The sequence below is a fragment of the Choloepus didactylus genome, chromosome 10 (assembly GCF_015220235.1).
Source record: "Choloepus didactylus isolate mChoDid1 chromosome 10, mChoDid1.pri, whole genome shotgun sequence".
NCBI classification, from domain to species: domain Eukaryota; kingdom Metazoa; phylum Chordata; class Mammalia; order Pilosa; family Megalonychidae; genus Choloepus; species Choloepus didactylus.
In genome coordinates, this window is record NC_051316.1 from 84185536 (window position 1) to 84207498 (window position 21963).

General features: G+C 47.3%; 1 protein-coding gene and 1 long non-coding RNA gene across 7 annotated transcripts; one reads left to right on the forward strand and one right to left on the reverse strand.

Moving 5' to 3' along the window:
* Positions 1–329: 329 nt before the first annotated feature.
* On the reverse strand, positions 330–11557 carry FAM214B (family with sequence similarity 214 member B). Of its 6 annotated transcripts, none has more exons than XM_037798195.1 (9): positions 11487–11557; positions 4234–4377; positions 3019–3987; positions 2807–2865; positions 2510–2615; positions 2219–2377; positions 1932–2000; positions 1667–1842; positions 330–1534 (listed from the first exon to the last, which is right to left on the reverse strand). In XM_037798195.1, exons 3-9 carry the CDS (start codon positions 3910–3912, stop codon positions 1381–1383), a joined length of 1617 nt encoding a protein of 538 aa, XP_037654123.1. In that variant the 5' UTR covers positions 3913–3987; positions 4234–4377; positions 11487–11557; the 3' UTR covers positions 330–1380. The 6 variants fall into 6 exon arrangements, with proteins under 6 accessions (XP_037654123.1, XP_037654121.1, XP_037654124.1 ...); XM_037798193.1 differs by lacking the exon at positions 11487–11557 and adding an exon at positions 11030–11137; XM_037798196.1 differs by lacking the exon at positions 11487–11557 and adding an exon at positions 11058–11078.
* On the forward strand, positions 11428–14458 carry LOC119505420. Its single transcript, XR_005210736.1, has 3 exons — positions 11428–11627; positions 12204–13199; positions 14119–14458. It is a non-coding gene; the product is annotated as an uncharacterized LOC119505420 (long non-coding RNA).
* Positions 14459–21963: the final 7505 nt, after the last annotated feature.

The window sequence follows — 21963 nt, forward strand, 5'->3', positions numbered from 1 at the left end:
CTGAAGTTCAGAGGGGCTAAAGTCATTAACAAGAGAACCTGTAGACGAATCCAGATCTATATGGGTTCTAGCTTCTCTGACTGGCCCAACCATACCCCTTCTCTACCACCCCACTTCATTACCTGAAAAGAGTTAAGAACAGATACTAAGAATCAGCAGGGCCCAACCCAAGACCTCATGGGTTCAGGTCTGCTGCCTTCTCTCTAGGAGAAAGGGTAGAGTTGCAGCTCCAGATAGGCCTTCCATCCCCCGTCCCATCCTTTACCCAACAGAAAAAGGTAGGGTTATTTCAAGTTTCCAAATAAGAATTTATTCTTTTTTTTTTTTTCCTAAAAAAAGTACCAGATATAATTTTTTCCTGTTAATTTTTCAAGTTTCAGCAAATGCTTGTTCCCCTCAGCCCAGCCCCAGGAGTCAGGGCTGAGGCTGGGTCAGAATCTGGTGTGGAAAATGGGGTTGTTGGGAACCACATGACTGAGTTTGAGGAGTGCCCCTCACCCCAGCTGAGGTAGGTGGGTCAGAGTCTAGCCAGGTGAGAGGAGGCACCCTGGTCCTTGGCCCTAACTCTGCCCCCCGGACACCTTCCTCAGTCAGGACCCCAAAGCAAGGAGACACAGGCAGGAGGAGAGGGACGGCTGGAGTCTGGAGCCCTAGGTGAGGGGTGATTAACCCCATGTATGTGCACATGCATGCACGCTCTCTCACACACAGACACACCACACACACACACACAAGCTGTGCTCACACATACACACACATGTATGTTGGCTTTTAGAGAGGGGTTAGAAGGTAGGGGAAGTGAAGGGAACAGGGAAGGAGAGGGGAAGCTGAGTCTTTGGCTAGTGACTCAGTCCCTCTGGATAACCCCTCTGCCCTCAGCAGAGGGATTGCAGTTCTTCCCCTGCCCCTCATCAACCTCCTCAACTCCTGAGGTTGGAGCAATATCTGGGAGTGGAAAAGAAGGTGGGGCAATGACAATTTTCAGGTTTGGGAGGTCAGCAAGGCAATCCAATTTGAATAAATTATAAATTAAAAATAAATAAAATAATAAGTGGCCCCTGCCCAGAACAGGGAGGCAATGCTGGCATGTCTTGCCTGGGAACTTGGGACAACCTCAGAGTAGCTCTGGTTCCTCTCCACTACCTAAGCTGGCCTGGGAAACCCAAAGGAGGGGACAGGTACGTGGAGTACCCAGAGTAGGGCAGGGTTTGGTAGGGATCAGAGGCTTTAAACACCCAAATAATCAATTCGGGCATGAGCATGGCGAGGGCTTTAATTCAAGCCTAAAGGGTCTCTCGCCACCTCTCCACATGTCTGCTCTGTCCAGGATGGAGCAGGATGGGCAGGTCCTTGGCCCATATAGGTCCAGAGCACTGGCAATCAGGGAAATGGTGAATAACGTGGATTGTGAGGGGCCTCAGTCACAGCCTGCAGTTCATAGGGGAGCCCTGTGTCCAGCTCCAGGCTCCGGCGGGAAAAAAGCAGGCGGATGTCTCCATGCAGACTTAAGCGGCCTGAGCGGGAGCTCCGGAACCTGGAGAAGGACAGTGTGATCAAAGTATCCAGACAGTAGAGAAACAAGGAGAGATCCCATTCAGGGAAGGGATACCTGGGTCCAGGAAGGGATACCTGGGCTTTCCCAACTGTCCCTGGGCTCTGTCCTCACCTGAGGTGCAGCAAGTAGCAGAGGAGGCGGCGGGTGGAGCTCGTATTTCCCTCCTCACCCACAGGCACCAAAAAGAGGCGATGGCGCAGGAAGGTCATGTGGGCAGCAGGCATGTCCGAGAAGTCAAAGGTCACAAGGAACATCTTCACCACAGTCTGGTTGGGGTTAAATAAGGTCTGGGGGGCAGGACAGGTCAGGCAAGGTTGGTAGAGCCTATGGGCTGTTTTCCTCTTTCCCCCCTCCCATTCCCTTATGGCAAACTCACCACTTGGATGGTGCCCACCTTGGGCACACTGTAACCCTTCCTCCCCAGGGGGTTCAGGTCCACGACGCCCTGGGAAGGCCATGGAGCCATCAGCTGAGGTAGGGATTGGGAGCCCTGACTAATTACCCCCTCTACAATCTCTCACTCTGGGACCCGCCCCCTGCCTCACACTAGAGTTCTCCCCATCTGGCCCTGACTTTCCTAGATGAGGAGTGCCCAAGGAATACCTCCTGCCTCAGTCCCTCATCCTCCTCATGCACTGACTTTGAGTTGGGGTCAGGTCATACCAGGAAGGGAGCCGGGGCATTTTGTTCAGAAACATCAAAGAAGGTGACAGTGACAGGCAGCGTGACATGTTGGGGGCAGTAGGATCCACTAGCTCCAATCTCTGCTGTGAAGCCCTCAATGTGGCCTGATGGTGCAAAGCGTCCTCGCAGCAATGATTCCTGGGGTTGGGGTAGGAAAATACATTATGAGAAAGATACCAGTTCTGTTCCTCATCCATCCATCCATCCAAACCACACTCCACCATCCCATTCCCCCCAGGATCCCCAGTCATGGAGCCCAAGGGAAGCTACCTCAAAGTTGCCCAGCAGGGTACGGCTGACGGCGGGGGTAGGAACAGGGGAGGCACTGGGGGGGCTCAGCAGGCCTGGCCCCTTCCGGATACTTCGAAGGGAGCTCCTGGTAGGGGAGGGGACACACAGCAGGTTGGCTTGAAGTATTCTGGGATGACTGCTCATGTCCTAGGTCTCACCCTTTGTCACTACCTAGGACTCCTATCCTGGGGTCTCCTATCCTGGGGTTGGAAAGAGGAGTACAGACTTCTGTACCCATTCTCAGGGACGGGGCAGAGGGAGAAGCTGGTCACTTACAGTTTCAGGCTACGGACACCTTTCAGCCTCCGTCCCATAGGACTGCAGTCTGTAGGGTCCTGTGGAGAGGAGAATGAGGATGGAAGGAGGCCAGGTGTGTTATGGGGCAGGAGGATCATCACAAGCTCTCACAGGAACGTCGCTTCCCAGGCCTCCACCTTCACCCATTCAGACAGCCATTTGAGAGTAGATGTCGTCCTCTCCTGGCTTACCAGCACAGGCTCCTTGGGCCTGGGCAGCAGGTGGCTCCAGAAGTGTGTGGCTTTGGCATCAGAACTGTTGGCAGCAGGAGTGTGGCCCAGGGTTCCCCGGCGCCTCCGAGGGGCTGGCCCCTCATCCTCAGAGCTGACATCTGGGGTTTCTCCAGCAGGAAGCAGCCTTCGCTTGGTAGGGCAGGGTCCTGGAGGTCCAGGGCCAGGGGGTGTGTGCTCGGGGCTGTGCCCATTGGCAGTGCCAGGGGACTCCCTAGGCCAGGGGCTGCCCCCGTTGCCCACCCCAGCCACTGGGCTTTTACTCCCTATTTGTGCAAGACTGTGCAAATCAGTGTCAAGTGTGTGCAGCTGGCCTGGAGGGACTGGCCCAGGGGACTCCCCCAGGTACCCCTGTCCCCCTGGATCTGGGGAAGCCCAGTCTCTGGTGTGCAAAGTATTGCAGGAAGCATTTGATGGGGGCCATGGGGATCTTTGGGCCCCTGAAGTCCAAGGTGAGGTGGAGCTATATCCCTGTTCCACAACACAGAGGCCACGATGGGAGAAATGCTGGCTGGCCACACCCAGTCCCAGCCCCAGTCCCTCAAGGCCCAAAAGCCCCACAGTAGATGGTTCTTCGGGGGGTAGTCCCTCTCTGGCCCCCAGCCCAGGGCCTCTCTTCAGCTCCCGGGGACCCTCAGTGGGTGGGGCTGGCCGCTTCAGAGCTCTATGAGGCTCAGAGGCACCAGCTAGAGGGGAAAAGATGGATACCTGGTAGACCCCGGGGGATGTTGCCCCTCCTGCTGGGCTGTAGCCCATGAGCAGGCCACCCTGGAGGGCCCCCTGTCTGGCTGGAGGCTGCGAAGGCCCAGCCTCTGGCTCTGAGGATGGAGTCGGCTCCGCCTGCACGTGGCGCATGAAGCCCCCCTTGGGTCAGGGGGGCCCCCCCGCACAGCCTTTAAGCTGGGCCTGGGCTGGGGGGCCTGGGGACATCTGTATAAGAAAAGAGAAGAAAAGATGTTCAGGGGAATCAATGAGTCTTCCCCCTCCCAGCTGAGTTCCAGACCCTCCCCTGGCCTGAAGAGGTAACCTTGAGGGGTTCCTGGGTGTAGAGGTGTCCTAATCCCCAGATGGATTAATGGAATGTAGAGGCCACTGCCAGAACCCCCATGAGGATGACATCTTTAGCTCAGATTTCTCACTGGACCTGCTCATTCCCTCCCCATTCCAGGCACTCACCCCGATGAAGAGGCCTCAAGCCTAGCTGTATGCTTCCTCTTCCTGACTGATGCCTTGCTCCTCTAGCTTGCAGTCTGGTCCATGCCTGCTGCACTGGCAAGGTGACTGCCACCATTCCGTGCAGCTCCTGGGCTCAGCAGGACCCTGAGAAGAGAAGAAAAGACATGAGGCCAGGATCCTTGGAGCCACTGGAGCCTAACTGGGATCCCTGGAGCCCAATGGAAGGTGGGGGAGCTTATAGAGTATACCTGGGATATTCTCCTCCCATGTAGGAGAGCACTTCAGAAGCAGGGTGGGGAGGCTTGGGATCTAGGGCCCAGAAGGCAGTGCTAAACTACCTATGGATTCATAGAGAGGCAGGTAGGTCTTGGCTCAAGGTAATAAAGATGTGAGAAGTGAGTTGAGGCAGGATGACCACTCTTCAGGACCACCATCTTGGGTGTTCCTGTCCTGGATGAAAAGGGGAATGAGATATCCCAGGATCTAAGAGACCACACCTAGCTAAGAGGTAGTCAGGGTAAGAATTCAGCTCTCTTACTCAAGACCACTGAGTTGCACAACTCCTTCCCATCTGTCTATCTCTAAAAGGACAAGTGCCTCCCCAGAGCCCTAAAGGCAAAGGTCTTGAAGACTCTCAACATTCTTCAGAGGTACAAACCTCAGGTCAGCTCAAAGCTGGCTCCTCAGACCTGAATTTCCAATTGACTCCAGCAGTCTGTCCCTTTAACAGGAGGCAACAAATCCAACCAAAAACAAGTTTTAGAGGAGGAGGCACTGCCAGAAGGCATGTTCCAGGGCCTGCCCCCCGGGCCCTGCAAACTAGAGATAAGGCAGCAGAGGCTGGAAACAACTAGAAGCACCTCTCCACATCCCTCCTCCAATGCTCACACCTCTAACATCCAAAAACCCAAACCACTGCTTTTCTGCCAGGGTGCCAAAATGGGCTTCACTAAGTAGTCCACTCTCAGAAGTTTATATTGGGTAAGGGGCATGTCATGTTGAAAGCCACCTTCCTCCAGGGGTAGAAATACTGACCCCAGAGTCAGCTTCCTCTCCTTTGGACAGTAATCTGTGCTGCCTGCCATCCACAGTACCCTTTCCCCTTCAAAGAATGCCTCTGTATGCATATCTGAGCCCTACCCTTCCTTCTGGGCTAGGCCAAATGCCATCTCCTCCAGAAAGTCTGCTGTGGCACCCCAGCCCAGAAACATCTCTTTTCTCCGAGACCTCAATTATGGCCAGTGTCACTTTACCTCTTGTAACCCAGTAACAGTTCCGCTTACTCCTGTGAATAAGGCATCTCCTAGACTGACCATATGGTTTCTTAGAACAGGTTTGTGCCCCATTCCTCTGCCCAACTCCAAGCACACGGGTAGGCACATAGTAGGGTTCGAGAAAGTAGAATGGAAGCCCTGAGCTTGGGCAGTACTCCTAACAGTGCAGAGGAAGACCCTCAAGAGGAGAGAGGCAGAGGATTTAATTGTACAGGAAGAATCAGCAATGAGAGAGGAGGGAAGGCAAGGAGGAAGGGGAGATTTGCCTCTAAGAACTGAAAAGCTCTCTTACACCAAGTTCCCATCATTGCACCCCACATCATCCAATTTTACTGAGTTCTAATTAGAACTGGGATCCCCTAAGAAAATTCCCTGGGATGAATGAAAAGGGCAGAACACCAATGGGCAACATTGTCAGAGGATACAAATTGCACTCACCTCTACCCTTCCTTTCCTCTACCTAGGCCATACAGATTAAAGAAGGGCTTTTTCCTTATGATGCCCTACTTGGCCAGAGCATGCTGGACATCTGCTGATTAACCCAGAGCCCTCTCAGTTCCTGCCCCTTCGATAAGACGCTCTAAGACTCACTCCCCCATCACCCAGCCAATCTGGCTCTAGACCATGGTTTCAAGCTGACTCATGGGGCGGGACTGCAGGGGGGTGGGGTAGGCTGAACCTCACCCTCTGTGCAGAAGGTGGGTAGCAGCTGGCGTCAAACAGCTGTGCCAGGCTGTGGCTGGCAAGGACTACAGCTCCCAACATGCCAAGGAAGCAAGGCCAGGAAAAACAACAAGTCCCAGAATACCATGGGGTCTGTACCCTCAGACACCTGCTAGGCCTGGGAGGTGGAGTGGGTGGGTGTTGGTATAGGTATGAGCTCCCAGGCTTGTTCTCCTCTTCTCTTCATTATTAAAGGTACACATTTCTAATCGGATCAAGGAAGGTGACAGAAAGGAGAATTCCTATGCCTGTGCTTTCTACCCTCATCCTGTTCAGGGAGCCCTGATGCCAGCTGCTCTACATTTTGTCCCTACATATACACATCCACATAAGCTGTTCCCATCGACCACCATCGTGGGTAGGAGGGTCAACCTCTGCTCTCTCATCGGCCTGTTGGCCCCTAGCCTACAGTTCTCTACCCTCAGTGGAGAGGGAACAAACCTCAGCAGCCCCCTCTAAACAGCCCAGCAGACTCTCCGTGGCTCCGGGACTCCTCGATCTGGACGATCCCCCACCCCCTGCTCAGCCCCCCAGGCCCCTTTTCACCCTTCCCCACAGCCTGAAACAGGCTCTATTCTCTATTGAGGCTTCAGAGGTTTTCTCTTGCCTCCTAGCACACACTCACCCCGCTCCCAATTTGGCTCCGCCGCTGCGGCCGCTGCTCCGGGCCCTTCCGTCCCGTCCCAGTCCCTCCCCTCGGATCCCGGGTCCTCCCTGCCAATGGGCTCCCAACCCAGACAAAGGGTGGCTCGGGCTGAGCACTGCTCTGCTAGGCTCTTCTCTGCTTGGCTTCGTGTGCAACACCATCGGGCCGGGGAGCCCGCAGCCCCCAGCCGCTCCTGCGCCCCTCCCCGCGACGGTCCCTCCCCGGGGCCGCCCCGGCTCCGCGCCGCCGACTCCGCTGCCCCTCTGACTCACAGGCCATTTCCTACCAGCTGATGGGGCCGCCCGCCCCGCCCAGAGCCCCAACACCTCCGCGGCGGCAGCCTACCCCGCCACGCCCCCCTCAGACCACGCCTTCCCTGAGCAGCGGCTATGTTCATTGGTTCAAAGGAGGCCAGCCTCCCGGCGACCGCAAGGGTGAGGCACGCCCCATCCAAATGACACACGCCCATTGGTCCGCATGGGGGCAGGCCTACATGGGTCGCCCTGCCCACCCCCTTAACCCCTCACTGGCCGGAGTGCAAAGTAATTCTCTGCCCTGCCATTTAACACTTTCAAGGGCGTGCACCTCCCACCTCTCGTCCCTGCCCTTCCTCTTCCAGGAAGGGTTAATAGGAGGCACCAAGGCTTTCACAGACATAGTTCGACGGCCCCCAAAGTCGACCCCCAATTTTTCCAATTCCATTCCTCTCTCCCCACCTTCCAAATCAGAGAACTGTTGGAGCTCAGGAGGCTTCTGGAAGCCGGAGCAATGAAAAAAGGCTGAAGTGGGACTCTCTCCTTCCATTCTGAGAAATGACATTCTTCCTTCTATGAAACTATATTGATGTTCTTTTGCCTTTGTTAGACGGATCCCGAGATAGGGGTACATTCTAATTTGCGGTCCCAGATATCATTCTCTGTGTCTCAGAGATCAAGTTGCCCTATCCCTCTGCCTTTCTACTCAGGGCTTCTGCCCAGAATGGAGGAAATGTACCCAACTCTTGTGATGGAGCTCACCCCATGACTCACAGCTCCTTCATACCTCCCCACCGTCCCCCTGAGTCACTGGGCCCCAGGTCCAGCCCAGATCCAGCCAAATTGAATAGCAGCAGAACCAGCATCCCTAACCCCTGTCCTCCTGTCCTTTAAATGACAAGGATGGAAATATTTGCAAGGACTGAGCATTCAAAGACACTTTTTAGAAGGAGGAGCCTAAGAAAATAGACAGCTCTTCTACTTTGCCCTCTGCAAACAGTTTGGAAGAGGCTTTTCTCCAGCCTTCCACAAACACCAAACTGAAAGAGGGAAACTCAAACCAAGGTTCTGGAGAATGGCATCAGTCAGGGTAGGCTCCCTAGCTGCCCCTCCAGAAGTCCCTTTTCTACAGCTCAGAGGCCACAAAAGTCCCAAGGTCCTTGTTCCTGCCTTGTCTGTGCTGTGGGCCATGAGGGTCCTGGAGAGTCTGAGGCTGTCAGTAGACAGGAAGAAGATGCTTTCCTCCCTCCCCTTCCTCCTTATGCCCTAGGCCTAGACAGGACGAGCGAAAGAAAAATAGTCAGTTCTTCTAGGTTCTTTTCTCCTCATTCCTGAGATCAGGGGGGAAAAAAACCCTGGAAGAGAAGCTAGGTGCCTTAGACTGACTTCTTCCTTGCTAGTTGCCTAATGTTGAGACACAGGATTAAGGAAAATTTCAATACCCTGAACAAAAGTTCAGGGTATCAATGTAAGAGTCTACTTGCCTTAGTAAAAGCTTACTGGGAAGACAGATAGAGACAGTACACTGTAGGAAAGAAACAATGCCTTGGTAGTCCCACCCTGTTCTATTTTATTACCACTACCATAGGCCCAGGCCTTAGTTACCTATAAAGGTCAGGGGGCAATAGTTCATGGGAAGGATCAAAGATGTTCCAGGCCTCAGCATGCCTTGGGAAAGCAGCATGGCACAATCAAGGGGTCTTCAATAGCCAACCTAAACCTTTAACCTGCTTTATTATTTTTTCATAGCAGTTACTGTCAGCTGATATATTGCACACACACACATTTCTTTCTCCCCTTATTAGAATGGAAGCTCTGACAGTGACAACATTTTGTGTTTTGTTCATGCCCATATTCCCAGAGTCAGCTTCAGTGCCAGGCACCAAAAAGGTGCTCAATAAACATTGGATTAAAGAAACAAGGAGCCCTAGGCTGAGTAATCAGGCAATCAGGAGACCTGGTTCTAATCTCCTGCTCTTTCACTGTGAGTCTTTGGGGAAATCACAGTATCTCTGGCCCTAAGTTTCCAAATCTGTAAAATGATGGGGTTTATATAAATGATAACCACTGAAGTCCTCTGCAACTCAGCTATAATTCGAATAGCTGTTGTTCAGTCTCGTCCATTTCCAGATGGCCCCTAGCGTTTGAATGCCCTGCTGCTTATACAGAAGCTGGCTATATAATTCCAGTCACTGCACAGCAAACTGCACTTTTTCTTTCCATGCCCCACCTACTTGCACAAAACACACCAGTACTAAGGAAGCTGGAGTGAATCTGTCCTAGGCCCGCCCTCTATGAGAGACAGTCTGGGAAGCAGTGTTGCCATAGCAATCAGCTCTTCCTCAAAAGGCTTCAGCCTGCCCTCCTTTACCCCACCCAACCCCACAGCTTTGTCTGGCCTCAGCACTTCCCCCCCACCCCACCCCTCACCCCCCAGCCAGTTCTCAGCTACTGGGTGGTTGGTTGTGTGAGGAGGCTGGCTGGGGGCCCCTTTCAACAACACTGTCACACTCATTCAGCCACTGTGTGGAAGGCAGGCCTTTCCCACCCTCTCCCAGACAGCCCAGGGGCAAAAAGAACTCTGGCATTACATCAAGTCCCCTCAGGAAACCAGAGGAGCCCTCAAGAGGACTAGGCGCTAATCTTACATTTGACAGTCATCTTCTGCGCCAGAAGTGTGGGGAGTCAGTCTTTTCCTCCCCCAGTTTAGGATTCTGGGTTCAGCCTACAATAGTGACCTGCTTCCCCGAACAATTCAAAGACCCTCAATATTATTCACCACTTCCTTCCTCTCAAAGGCCAGAAATTTTGAGGGAGGGCCGTAGGGTTCCCCACCCAGGTGAGGGACAAAGGTGGGACAAATCAGTTTGTGGCAAGTGGTAAAAATGTGGCGATGTCATTTGGGGGGTCTATTGGTGGAGACCTTGGTGGTAGTAGTGGGAGTGGGGTCTAGACCTTGCTGCTGGTACCAGGGTCTCTGCCCACTGAGTACAAAGTCCCAGGCAGGGCAAATCTCCTAGGCAGGCAAGGACCAGGCCAGGCCCCAGGGCGAGGAAGGAAGTGGGAAATGAGCACACCCAGAGCATAAGGGCAGGGCAAAGTAGGGGGTGGGGGTGGGGTGGGAGAGACAGGGACTAAGGCAGGCTTCTGGGAGGAACTAGGTTGGGGGGTTGACAGGAATTGAGTTGGGAAAAGGTCCCAGGGACACCAACTAGGGAAAGAGACCCCCGTCTCAACCAGACAGATCCAGAACAGACTGAGGTGGAAAGCAGGGCCCAACTCTTTAAGAGTGCTCAGGCAAAAGGTGGCGTGGAGAGCTCTCTGGGGAGCCAGGAGCAGTACAGACTGGCTTCTTCATCTCACTAATTCCATCACCCTCACTCCTAGAATACGGTACACAAACATCTTGGAGTTCCCACATGCCCTCAGGCTATTACTTTCTCAAAGCATCAGAGGTTCTACCCCTTCACTCCGAGCCTACAACCCTTCCCCTCACACAGTGCCCACAGCTCCGTCACTCATAGAGGGCCTCTTCCTCCACATAACCCCTCCGTTCCTCCCACACACTGGACCACCATCATACAGCACCCCCTCCCCACAGAGCGCGTCCAGATCCCCTCTCCCGGGAACAGCCACCAACTCTCCCCATCAGACAGCTAGCCCGTCCCCTCACATTGTACCTACCACTCCCACAAAGCACTCCCACCTTTCCCTGCAGGGCCCCAGGAGATAGCACTTCCTTGCCCACACATTGCACCCCTACCTCCTCCCCTAACTCCGTGTCCTTTCCTCCCCCACCCCTCCACCTCTCCACCCCCACCCCAGCAGTCTCCAGATCCTCTCCTCCCCTAACGGTGCCCCCCATCTCCTCATATCCGCCCAAGCGCACCCCTACCCACACCTGTAGTTCCGAGGATCCCGTGGCACCTGAGAAGGTAGTGGATAGGGGCAATTACTGAGCAGCCGTAGCTGCAGCCTCGGTCTGCAAACCTCGCCCCTTCGGCCCGGGCTCCGCCCCGCACCGCCCGGGCCCACGCTCTCCCTGGTCCCACCTCCCACCTTCCTCGAGCTAGACCCTTTCCTTGTTTCTTTAATTCCTGGGGTTCCTCCCCTGAAACCTAGGCCCTGCCTTCACTGGCCCCGCCCCCTTCTCGTCTTCTTTGCTTTGCCCCAGGATCCTTCGCTTGCCTCTGGCCCCGCCCCGATCTCCGCCCCCTTCGGGTCTCTCCGCCTTTCGCCAGGACCCGCCCCCTCGGATTCCAGCCCGGCAGAACCCGCGCCCTGCCCCCTACCACCACAAGCTCCCTCGCTTCGCAGAGCCTCTCCTTCCCCCGCCCCTTCTCCGGCTCGCCTCACCCGGGCGCTACCGCTCCAGCCGGGATCCGCTGGCTTTGATTGGCAGAGGCGGCGGCCCCAATGGATGGCGGAGAAGACAAAGTGATGGCTGCAAGTCGCCTGAGGTCCCACCCCGGCCACGTGCGGCTTCTGTGATGACAGGTCTAGAAGGGCGGGGCCTCAGCTGGCAGGGTGCAGACCGAGGCGGACTGGATCCGGCCAAGCACCCTCGGGGGCTAAAGCACTATCCTGAGGGCTCAGAGGCACGGCTGGGGCTCTCCCGAGGTTTCCGCGTGGGTGTGAGCTCCCTGAGGAACTTGAGCCTCTTTGTGAGGACGTCTGGGTTAGGGCGCTCATTTGCCCGAATGGGGAAGGTCTGTGGGGTTTGCAAGGTAGTGAAGGGAGTCGCTGGGGTCTGTGAAAATGGGAGCATCTGGGAGGTTTGTGAAGTTGATCGGTTTCTGCATGCTACACTGTGCGGTCGGGTCTGGGTTCCAGGAGATGGGCAGTAGGAATCGTTTACCTGTTGAGATGAGTGAGCAAGGAGGTCTGCGAATTTTACGAACCTAAGTGTTAATACGGGGTTAGGAGGGCCTGCAATCGTCGGAGAAAGTTAGGGTCTTTGTCTTGAACAGGTGTCGAGTGAATCGATGCAGTAATATATATCACAGTTACACATGTTCTATAATTTAATTAGCGCTTGAGTCCTCTCAACCTTCTCTGGTTCCCGAATTATAGCAGGAGAGATCGACGCTTTCCGGTTACCCGCAGATGGCAGCAAAGGACCTTTGCAGAACTGAATGAGGCTGGGCTCAGGACCAATCTCAGGCTTCTCCGAGGAAAGTTCGGTTGCAAACTGAAAGTTACCAGGTCTTTTAATTCTCAGATTCATTAGGTCTCTGACTTTCTGTAAGTAATTTGCTTAAGCTGGTTTGTTGTGAGCTATATTCACACACCATGCCAGTGGTGTGCAAGGGACAAAAATGAAAGAAAGAGAAAGCACTTTTTCTGCCCTTAAAGAGCTTATCGTTTAGATAGTCAACAAATATCTGTATACTCCTAGAGAGAGTAAGGTTGGAATGGTTTCATGTATTAGAAAAAGCATTGGATTTGAAGTCATCTGGGTTGGTCTACACTTACTAGCGGTATCAATTTGGGTAAGTTACTTGACTTTTTAAAAAATAAACATAATTTTGGAGCAGTTTTAGATTTGCAGAAAAATTGGGACGGTAGTACTGAATTCCCATATACCCCACACCCAGTTTCCCCTATTATTAACATTTTACAATTAATGTAATATTTTACATGTATTACATTAATGTAATACATTAATGCTATATTAATTATAAACAATTAGTGAACAAGTATGATGAACTGTAAACAATTAATAAACCAATATTGATACATTATCATTAACTAAAGTCCTTACTTTATTCTACTTTATTCAGGTTTCCTTAGTGGTTACCTCATGTCCTTTTTCTTTTCCAGGATCCCATCGAGGATAACACATCACCTTTAGTCTGTGTGTCTCCTTCCTCTTGGCTGTGACAGTTTCTCAGATTTCTTTTTTTTTGATGATCTTGATAGTTTTTTGAGGAGTACTGATTGGGTATTTTGTAGAACGTCCTTCAGTTGGGATTTGACTGATATTTTTCTCATGACTAGACTGGGGTTATATGTTTTGAGGATGAAGACCACGGAGATAAAGTACCATTTCATCACATCATGTCAAGGGTACATATATTAACACGACTTAGTACTGTTGATGTTAACCTTGAGCACCTGGCTGGGTTAGTGTTTGTCAGGTAACGTTATTCTCCCTGCCCCCTTCCCATACTGTGCTCATTGGAAAGAAATCACTATGAGCAACCCACAGTTAAGGAGTGGGGAGTTACGTGCCACCTGCTTAAGGACAGAGTATGTACATGAATTATTTGGAATGCTTCCACATGGGGGAGATTTGTATATTCTCCACTTATTTTTTCATTGCTTAACTTTTTTGAACATCAGTTTCCTTGTTTGTAAAGGGAGCTAGTAACATGTACTTTATAGAGTTGTGAGATTGAATGAAATAATGAATGCTCTTGGCACATAGTAGGTATCCAAATTAAAAATTTTTTTAGAAAAAATAAGTACTATATGAAGGTACAAACAATATGTAATGGGGAGAGATTACATCCACTAAGGTTGAATTAAAGAAGACCTCAAGGAGGAGTGGTATTTGAAGTCAGTTTTTAACAATGAGCTGGATAAATAGTGTTGAGGAATTGGATCTAAAATAGCACGGGCAAAAATGAAAAGGCAGCAAAGCTAGGTTCCAGAACAGTATTTTTTTTTTTTTTCTTTTTGAGTAATGAAAATATTCTAAAATTGATTGTGGTGATGAATGCACACCTATGTGATTATATTCTGAACCATTGATTGTATACATTGGATGGATTCTATGGTGTGTGAATATAGCTCAATAAAACTGCAAAAAAAAAAAAGACAAAGTCCTTGGGAGATTGAAGTCATGTTCAGGTCCCAACTCCTGGTCCTGTGGGTTTGGACCCATTGTAAATGGGATCTCTTGAAGAAGTTACTTTGTTAAGGTATGCTTCTAATTGAGTCAGACTGGCCTTTAATTTGTAATAGTGGGTTCCTTTATAAGCAGAATGAAATTCAGACACACAGAGAGAGAAGCCATGGAGAGTAGCTGGAAACTGGAAGTCAATGGAATCTGCACAGAAAGGAGAATGTGCTGCCATGTGACCAGAAAACATTGTCATGTGACCAGAATGCCACAGTATTTGGGGAGAAAGCATCACCTTGCTGAGTCCTCGATTTTGGACTTCTCCTAGACTCAAAACCATAAACCAATAAATTTCTGTTGTTTAAGCCAACCCATTGTATGTTATCTGTTTTTTTAGCACCTAGGAAACTAAAACAGTCCCCAAGTCATAGTCATTCTTGATTGTTTAAATGGCTAGTGAACACATTGCAGCTGCTGTTTCACAGGGGAACCTGAATATACAATCATAATTTCTTTTAAAGACTAATTGTTTTTCCTGATTATCAAAGTACTACAAATACATTGTAGAAAATTTAGAAAAATCCATAAAACACAAAGAAAACTAAAAATTACCCAGAATTCTACCACGGGGAGGTAATCATTTTTAATATTTTAGTTTTTAACAGCCTTTTTTCTGTAAGTGTATACATATGTTGTATCCACACACACAATATTGGCATTAAACTGTATGTTTCATGTTAATTTTTTCAAAAAAAAATAAACGGATACAAAACATTCTCTGCATCTTCTACTAATTTTAAAATTTTCCTTGTGAAATATTTAGGCATAAAATATTAGTCAGGTGTATTAGGTATATTAGTCAGGGTTCTTCAGGGAAACAGAAGTGACAAGATATACATATATGTATATGTAATGTAAACATGAGATTTTTTTATAGGAATTTGCGGGACACTGATTACGTGCTTCAACTTGGCGGGCCTGGGCTGGGGGACCTGATCAGCCCCTGGGGAGGGTGGTGGGCACGGGCGACAGCGCCCTCCGCAGCCCCCCGGGCCTGGGAAAGTGAGGCCGGAGGCAGGCCCCATTTCCTCACCCAAAATACCACTGTTAGGGGAGGCTTGCCGGAGGGAACCGCCTTTTCCCCACCCCCTTATCTTGCCCGGACACTCCCCGTTGCCAGTGCAACTCCCATTACCACCAGTGCGCATACATTGTTGCCAGACACCGTTACCGGAGCAACTCTCGCCCCTTTTCAATCAACCTCCGCGCCCTCTCAGAACCAATCCAAGCCTTTAACCTCTACAGCTACCCCGCCCTCTAAACGCCCGATATAAGCTTGTACTCTCCCCTAATAAACTCTCTCTCTTGGTTTCTTCACCCCTAAAAGAACCGTGTCCCGCCTGTTCCTTTCTCGCCGCCCTCCATACTTTGCACGCCACCCCGCCGGGGACCTGGCCAAGTCCCCCGCCTCGCCCTCGCCTCCGGGAAAGAGCCCCCGCCGCCGGTACCCTCCAAGCAATCCTGAGAGCCTAGGATTTAGCAACCGGCCGCCACCTCCCCCCCCCCAGACGAGTCAACTGCGACCGCAGGAATTGGCTCCCATGACTATGTAGATGGGCAAGTCTGAATTCTATAGGGCAGGTCACAAGATGGGAACTCTGTGAAGGTTTTTGATGAATTTCCCAGGAGAAAATGATTGGCTGAAGGAGAAAGAGAAATTTTTCCTTCTGATTTTAAAATCATCAGTTCTCTCTTTAAGGCCTTCAACTGATTAGATGAGACTTCTGTCATTCTTGAAGCAGTTTTCTTAGTTGATTGTAGGTGTAATCAGCCATAGATGCAATCAACTTACTAGTGATTTAAATCCACAAAATATCCTCACAGGAACAATCAGGCCAGTACTTGCTTGACCAAACAACTGGACACCATAACCTGGCCAAGTTGACATAAGAACCTAACCATCACAGAAAGCCATACAGAATAATATAACATCCACATTCTTCTCACACAGTTTTATCAAATCTTAATATTTTACTATATTTGCTTCAAATTCTTTTTGAAATAAATTAATATGTCAGATAATGTTGAAACCCTTATGTGCCAGTTTAGATGTATTATTGCCCCCAAAATGCCATTATCTTTGACATCTTCTTTTGTGACTTGCTGTGCTGGTTTGGATGTATTATGACCCCGAAAACTCCATGTTCTTCAATGCAGTCTTGTGGAGGCAGACATATAGTGTTGATTAGGTTGGAATCCTTTGACTGTTTCCATGGAGATACGATTCAATCAACTGTGGGCAAGACCTTTGATGGATAATTTCCATGGAGGTGTTACCCCACTCATTCAGGGTGGGTCTTTGAATCACTGGAGTCCCATAAAAGTGTTCACAGACAGAAGGAGGCGCAGCAGCCACGACAGACACTTGAAGAATGCACAGGAGCTGAGAGTGGAGCTGGAACACAACTTGGGATTGTACCTTCCCAGCTAACAGAAGTTTTTCGAATGATATTGACCATCCTTTGGTGAAGGTATACTTGTACTGATGCCTTCATCTGGACATTTTCAAGGCCTTCAGACTGTAACTTTGTAACCAAATAATCCCCTTTTATAAAAGTCAATCCATTTCTGGTATTTTGTATAATGGCAGTATTAGCAAACTGGAACACCTGCCTAGTCAAATCTTTGGCTTATTTGTTCCATTTAGTTGCCTTTCTTTTTCTTATCAATTGGTAGGAGCTCTTAGCATGTTCTGTATATGATTCCTTTGCTAGAGAAACGTATTACAAGTAACTTCTCCCACTCTATGGATTGCCTTTTTACTCTCTTAATGGTGTCTTTCAATGAACAGAAGTTCTTAACTTTAATATAGCCCAATTTGTCTATTCCCTTATGGCTATTGCATTTTATGCCCTGTTTAAGAAGTACTAGGCTACCTAAAGGTAATGAATATATTCTTTTATGTTATTGGCTAGAAGCTGTGTTATTTTACCTTTTATAAGTCATTTGGATTAGATTTTTTTGGCGTAGTGTGAGACAGGAGTCAATATTCACTTTTTTCCATATTTATGCAGTTGACCCAGAATATTTTATTGAAAACACTGTTAAATTACAATTTTCAGAAAGTTAAAAACATGATTCTTATAAAAATATAAAACGAATACATGTCAAATATTTATTTAACTTATTAAAGAAGGAAAAAGGTTGGTGTTCTAGTTTGCTAATGCTGCCGCAATGCAAAATGCCAGAGATGGATTGGCTTTTATAAAAGGTGGTTTATCTGGTTACACAGTTACAGTCTTAAGGCTATAAAATGTCCAAGGTAACATATCAGCAATTGGGTACCTTTGCTGGAGGATGGCCAATGGTGTCCGGAAAAACTCTGTTAGCTGAGAAGGCATGTGGCTGGCGTCTGCTCCAAAGTTCTGGTTTCAAAATGGCTTTCTCCCAGGACGTTCCTCTCTAGGATGCAGTTCCTCAAAAAATGTCACTCTTAGTTGCTCTTGGGGTGTTTGTCCTCTCTTAGCTTCTCCAGAGCAAAAGTCTGCTTTCAATGGCCATCTTCAAAATGTCTTTCATCTGCAGCTACTCTCTCATCTTCTGTGCATTCTTCAAAGTTTCGCTCTTGGCTATAGCTCCTCTTCAAAATGTCACTCTCAGCTGCACTGAGTTCCTTCTGTTTGTCAGCTCATTTATATGACTCCAGTGATTCAATTTAGACCCATTCTGAATGGGTGGGTTACCACCTCCATGGAAATTATCCAATCAGAGTCATCACCCACAGTTGGGTGGGACGCATCTCCACAGAAACACTCAAAGAATTACAATCTAATCAACACTGATACATCTGCCCACACAAGACTACATCAAAGAAAATGGAGTTTTGGGGGACACAACACACTCAAACCAGCACAGATGGTAAAGCAAGAGAATTTGAGGAAATGAGATATTATAGGCATTTGAAAAGAGATTGTTAGAATAAAATTTCTAGGTTAGTTATAAACTGATTAATATCCTACAAGGCAATAATACCATTACCCTTGGGGTTATCTTTTCTACTAATCAGAAATCTTTTGCATCATTACCAGAAAAAATCTACATGTTAACATGCAACTTTGCAGTGTTGTAGTCTTTAATCAATAAAAGACAATGAGTCAAATAAAAGTATTTTGCACTTGAAAAAGGAGGGGTAATCGATGTCAGTGATGGTAGCACAATTTGTAAATATAAGTAATACTACAGGATTATACACTTGAATATGGTTAAAATGGGAAATTTTGTGCTTTACATCTGTTTCAACAACAAAAAAGTTAAAAAAATAAGTTATATTGCCCTGGATAATTAATCCCTGTCTGGCCCTGCTGCTTTTGCTTTGCAGTATATTCAAGTTTTTTATTTTTTTTCCCCTATTGAATTGTTTTATTAGGTTAATCAGACAGCTTAAAGACAGTTCATTTTGTTTGGTACCCTTCTAGAAAATATTTCAAGTTTTAAATGAACTTCCAGTACATAAAACAATTACTTTACCATACGCAAATTTCAGATCAAAATATAACACCCTGTTTCTGTTTTCTTACAGTTATAAAATCCAGTCAATACACAGGTGAACTCACTGCCCTCCCCCTACATGGGACCTGACTCCCGGGGGTGTAAATCTCCCTGGCAATGCAGGATATGACTCCCAGGGATGAATCTGGACCTGGCATCGTGGGACTGAGAGTATCTTCTTGACCAAAAAGGGGATGCAAAATGAGACGAAATAGTTTCAGTGGCTGAGAGATTTCAAATGGAGTCAAGAGGTCACTCTGGTGGACATTCTTATGCACTATATACATATCACCTCTTAGAGTTTTAATGTATTGGAACAGCTAGAAGTAAATACCTGAAACTACCAAACTCCAACCCAGCAGTCTGGACTCCTGAAGACGATTATATAATAATGTAGATTACAAGGGGTGACAGTGTGATTGTGAAAACCTTGTGGATCATACCTCCTTTATCTAGTTTATGGATGGATGAGTAGAAAAATGGGGATAAAAACTAAATGACAAATAGGGTGGGATGGGGGGATGGTTTGGGTGTTCTTTTTTCAAGTTCATTTTTTATTCTTGTTCTGATTCTTTCTGATGTAAGGAAAATGTTCAGAAGTAGATTGTGGTGATGAATGCATAACTATATGATCATACTGTGAACAGTTGATTGTAGACCACGGATGATTGTGTGGTATGTGAATATATTTCAATAAAAAAAAAAATCCAGTCAATACAAACTACATAAAAAATATAAAACACCTTCACTGACCCTTGGTACAGGAGAACAGCATGATTGCAACATGTTCCCAGAGCACAGGTCCTGGGCTCATGAAAAGGGTCTGCCCCCAGTTACCCCACAATATACTGAAGCATGTAAACAAAGTAAGTGTTAATTTAAAAAAGTTAACATACCCTTTCGGCATCAGCATTACTTGTAAACCATAAAGCGTCTTGGTAAGAAATGTTAGTTAAATTTACTTCTGACTTTGCTAAATTTCCTACCAGCAAAGGAACAGAAAATTACTCCACAAAACAAACCAATACAATTTGGACCACTCGATGCAAAACATGCCATTTAATTAAATCAAGTTAGCAACACAATTGCTCTACTATCCCACTGAATTTGGGGAGTACAATTATACAAGTTGCAACCTTTTGGAACCTTAAATATTTCTAACTTTCTATATAATGTCGTCTGTTGTCCGTTTTCATTGTAAATACCAGTTTTTTAGTAATAGGTCCTTCTTTAAAGATCAGGATACTTTAATCACACACAAAATAACTTCATGTGAATACATGTCTAATGAGGCTCCTCAGCTTGGAATTTTACTTGTTAATAAAAGCTGCAGGATTTAAATAAAAAAACCCCACAATATTCTATATATACCATGTCAGAACATATAGGTACGTTAATTAAACAAAGATTGGTATCTAACAGGAGGACTCTGTCTTAGAATATACTGTGTCCTGATGGCATCCTGACAAATTTGCTAGAAAGTAACAGGGTGACAGTCGTATATTTAGGGCCTGGCACCTCAGGTACCAGCCAATGGTCGAGGTGATAGCCCTTTGGCTGGGCCAGGGCCTGCTGCAGACAGCAGCCCTGATAGTGGGAGAGTTAAATCAAACTGACACTTGTTTCAAGGAAGTTTTTTTTGACACTTTTCTTCCACAGCAGAAGCCCTACATCAGTGATAGAAAGCAAATGCATTTACACGTTTATAATGGACCATGGATGGATTATATTCAAGTTTTGGGGGATTTTTATAAACAAGACAATCCTTTTCCTCACTATTCTGCAGTGTCTCCTTTGTTTTAAAACCGGTGTCCATAATACATGGGTCTGTTTCTGGATATTTTGCTCCATGGGTTTATTTGTCTATCCTTCATTGTCTTAATTACTGTACTCTTATAATATAAAAGTCTTGATATATGATAGTGCATATCCTCCAGTTTGGTTCTTTTTCTTTAAGATTATATTAGTTTTCTTGGCCTTTTTATTTTTCCATATAAATTTGAGGATCAGCTTGTCAGTTTTCTCACACCCACACACCCACACATGCACACACTTTTGGGATTGCATTACATATACAGATAAAATATTTAGACTGTTTCCAGAATTCTGCTATTACAAATAGTGTTCACATTCCTTTATTCAGTAAACGAGTTGTAGAACTTTATAGTTCTTTTCACTTTAGGCTCAAAGGAAAAAAAAATTGATGACTCTAAGCAGAATGATCTTTTAAAGCAAAGCATTGAGGAAGATTTTTATTTTGCCAAGTAGAATTTCTGTGTCACAGGAGTGTATATATTTTAAGGCCTCTGAATGGTTTTAGCTTTTTACATGCTGAGATTGAGATACCAGAGTGACATCTGGGTAGAGAATCTAGAAGGCTATTGGACATATGGGTCTAAAGCTCAGGAGAGCAATCTGAACAGAAGATATAGATTTGGAAATCCATGAACATATAGAGAAAGCAGATATCTGTAAGCAAGGTTTAGAGTTTGTGGAGAAAGAACAGAGACTGTATACAGAGACTTGAGGCTAATCCTTTCTCAGGAACATATGTTAAGTAGCAGACTTTTACTGAAACTTTGGAGGTAATATCAGGGATGGAAACGTATCTACACAAACAACTTAAAATGGAATATTTAGACATCACAGTTCTTTAAATACTCTTTAAGCCCTTCAGCTATTGCACAATATATTTTTGACCCTCTCTCTCATGACTCCCTCCCACATCTTTCTATTCCCATAGCTGTATCCTGCCAAACAATTTTTCCACACCCATCTCCTCTAGGAACTTAAATTTATATATCCAAAGGCTTGGTTTTCTAGGAGAAAAAACCTTAAAGAAAACCTCTTTATGAGTCCCCAGGCTCTCTGGCCCAATCTTGAAGGGATGTGTCATCTTTTGGGAAGGAAAAGAATTGAACGGACCCCTGGGAATATTACTTACTGTTTTTAAACAAGTTGCTTTAAGATTGGTGTGCTTCATTTCCCAGACGATAGGCTATGTATTACAAATAAGGAAAAGGAACATTTAATATGTATCAATTTCTTGTTAAAAAGTTCTTTGTTTTGAGATAATACTGCTTTTTATCTTTTTGTTCAAGAATAGTGTCACAAATAAGTGTACATCAGTAAGGAAGCCTCAATTTTTTCCTCAGGAGAAGCTATGAAAGGCTTGAGAACACCTGACACCCTGCCCTGCTGCCCCTCCCCAATTTGGAATAACAGGCCAGTAGTCTGTTGGGACCAGGCTGCAAAGTGCAGGTATACCCTTTGTCATTTGCCTCCTGATCCCAGGGAACACTAGATTAAGGCCTAGAATGGTTTGGGCAATTACAAATTTATTTTCTCTGTGTTCCCTGATATTTCCAGCCCCAAAGAAATATTTGATTGAAGCAGCCAATAAAATACGTACAGAGAAAATAAATTTACTAGTTTAAA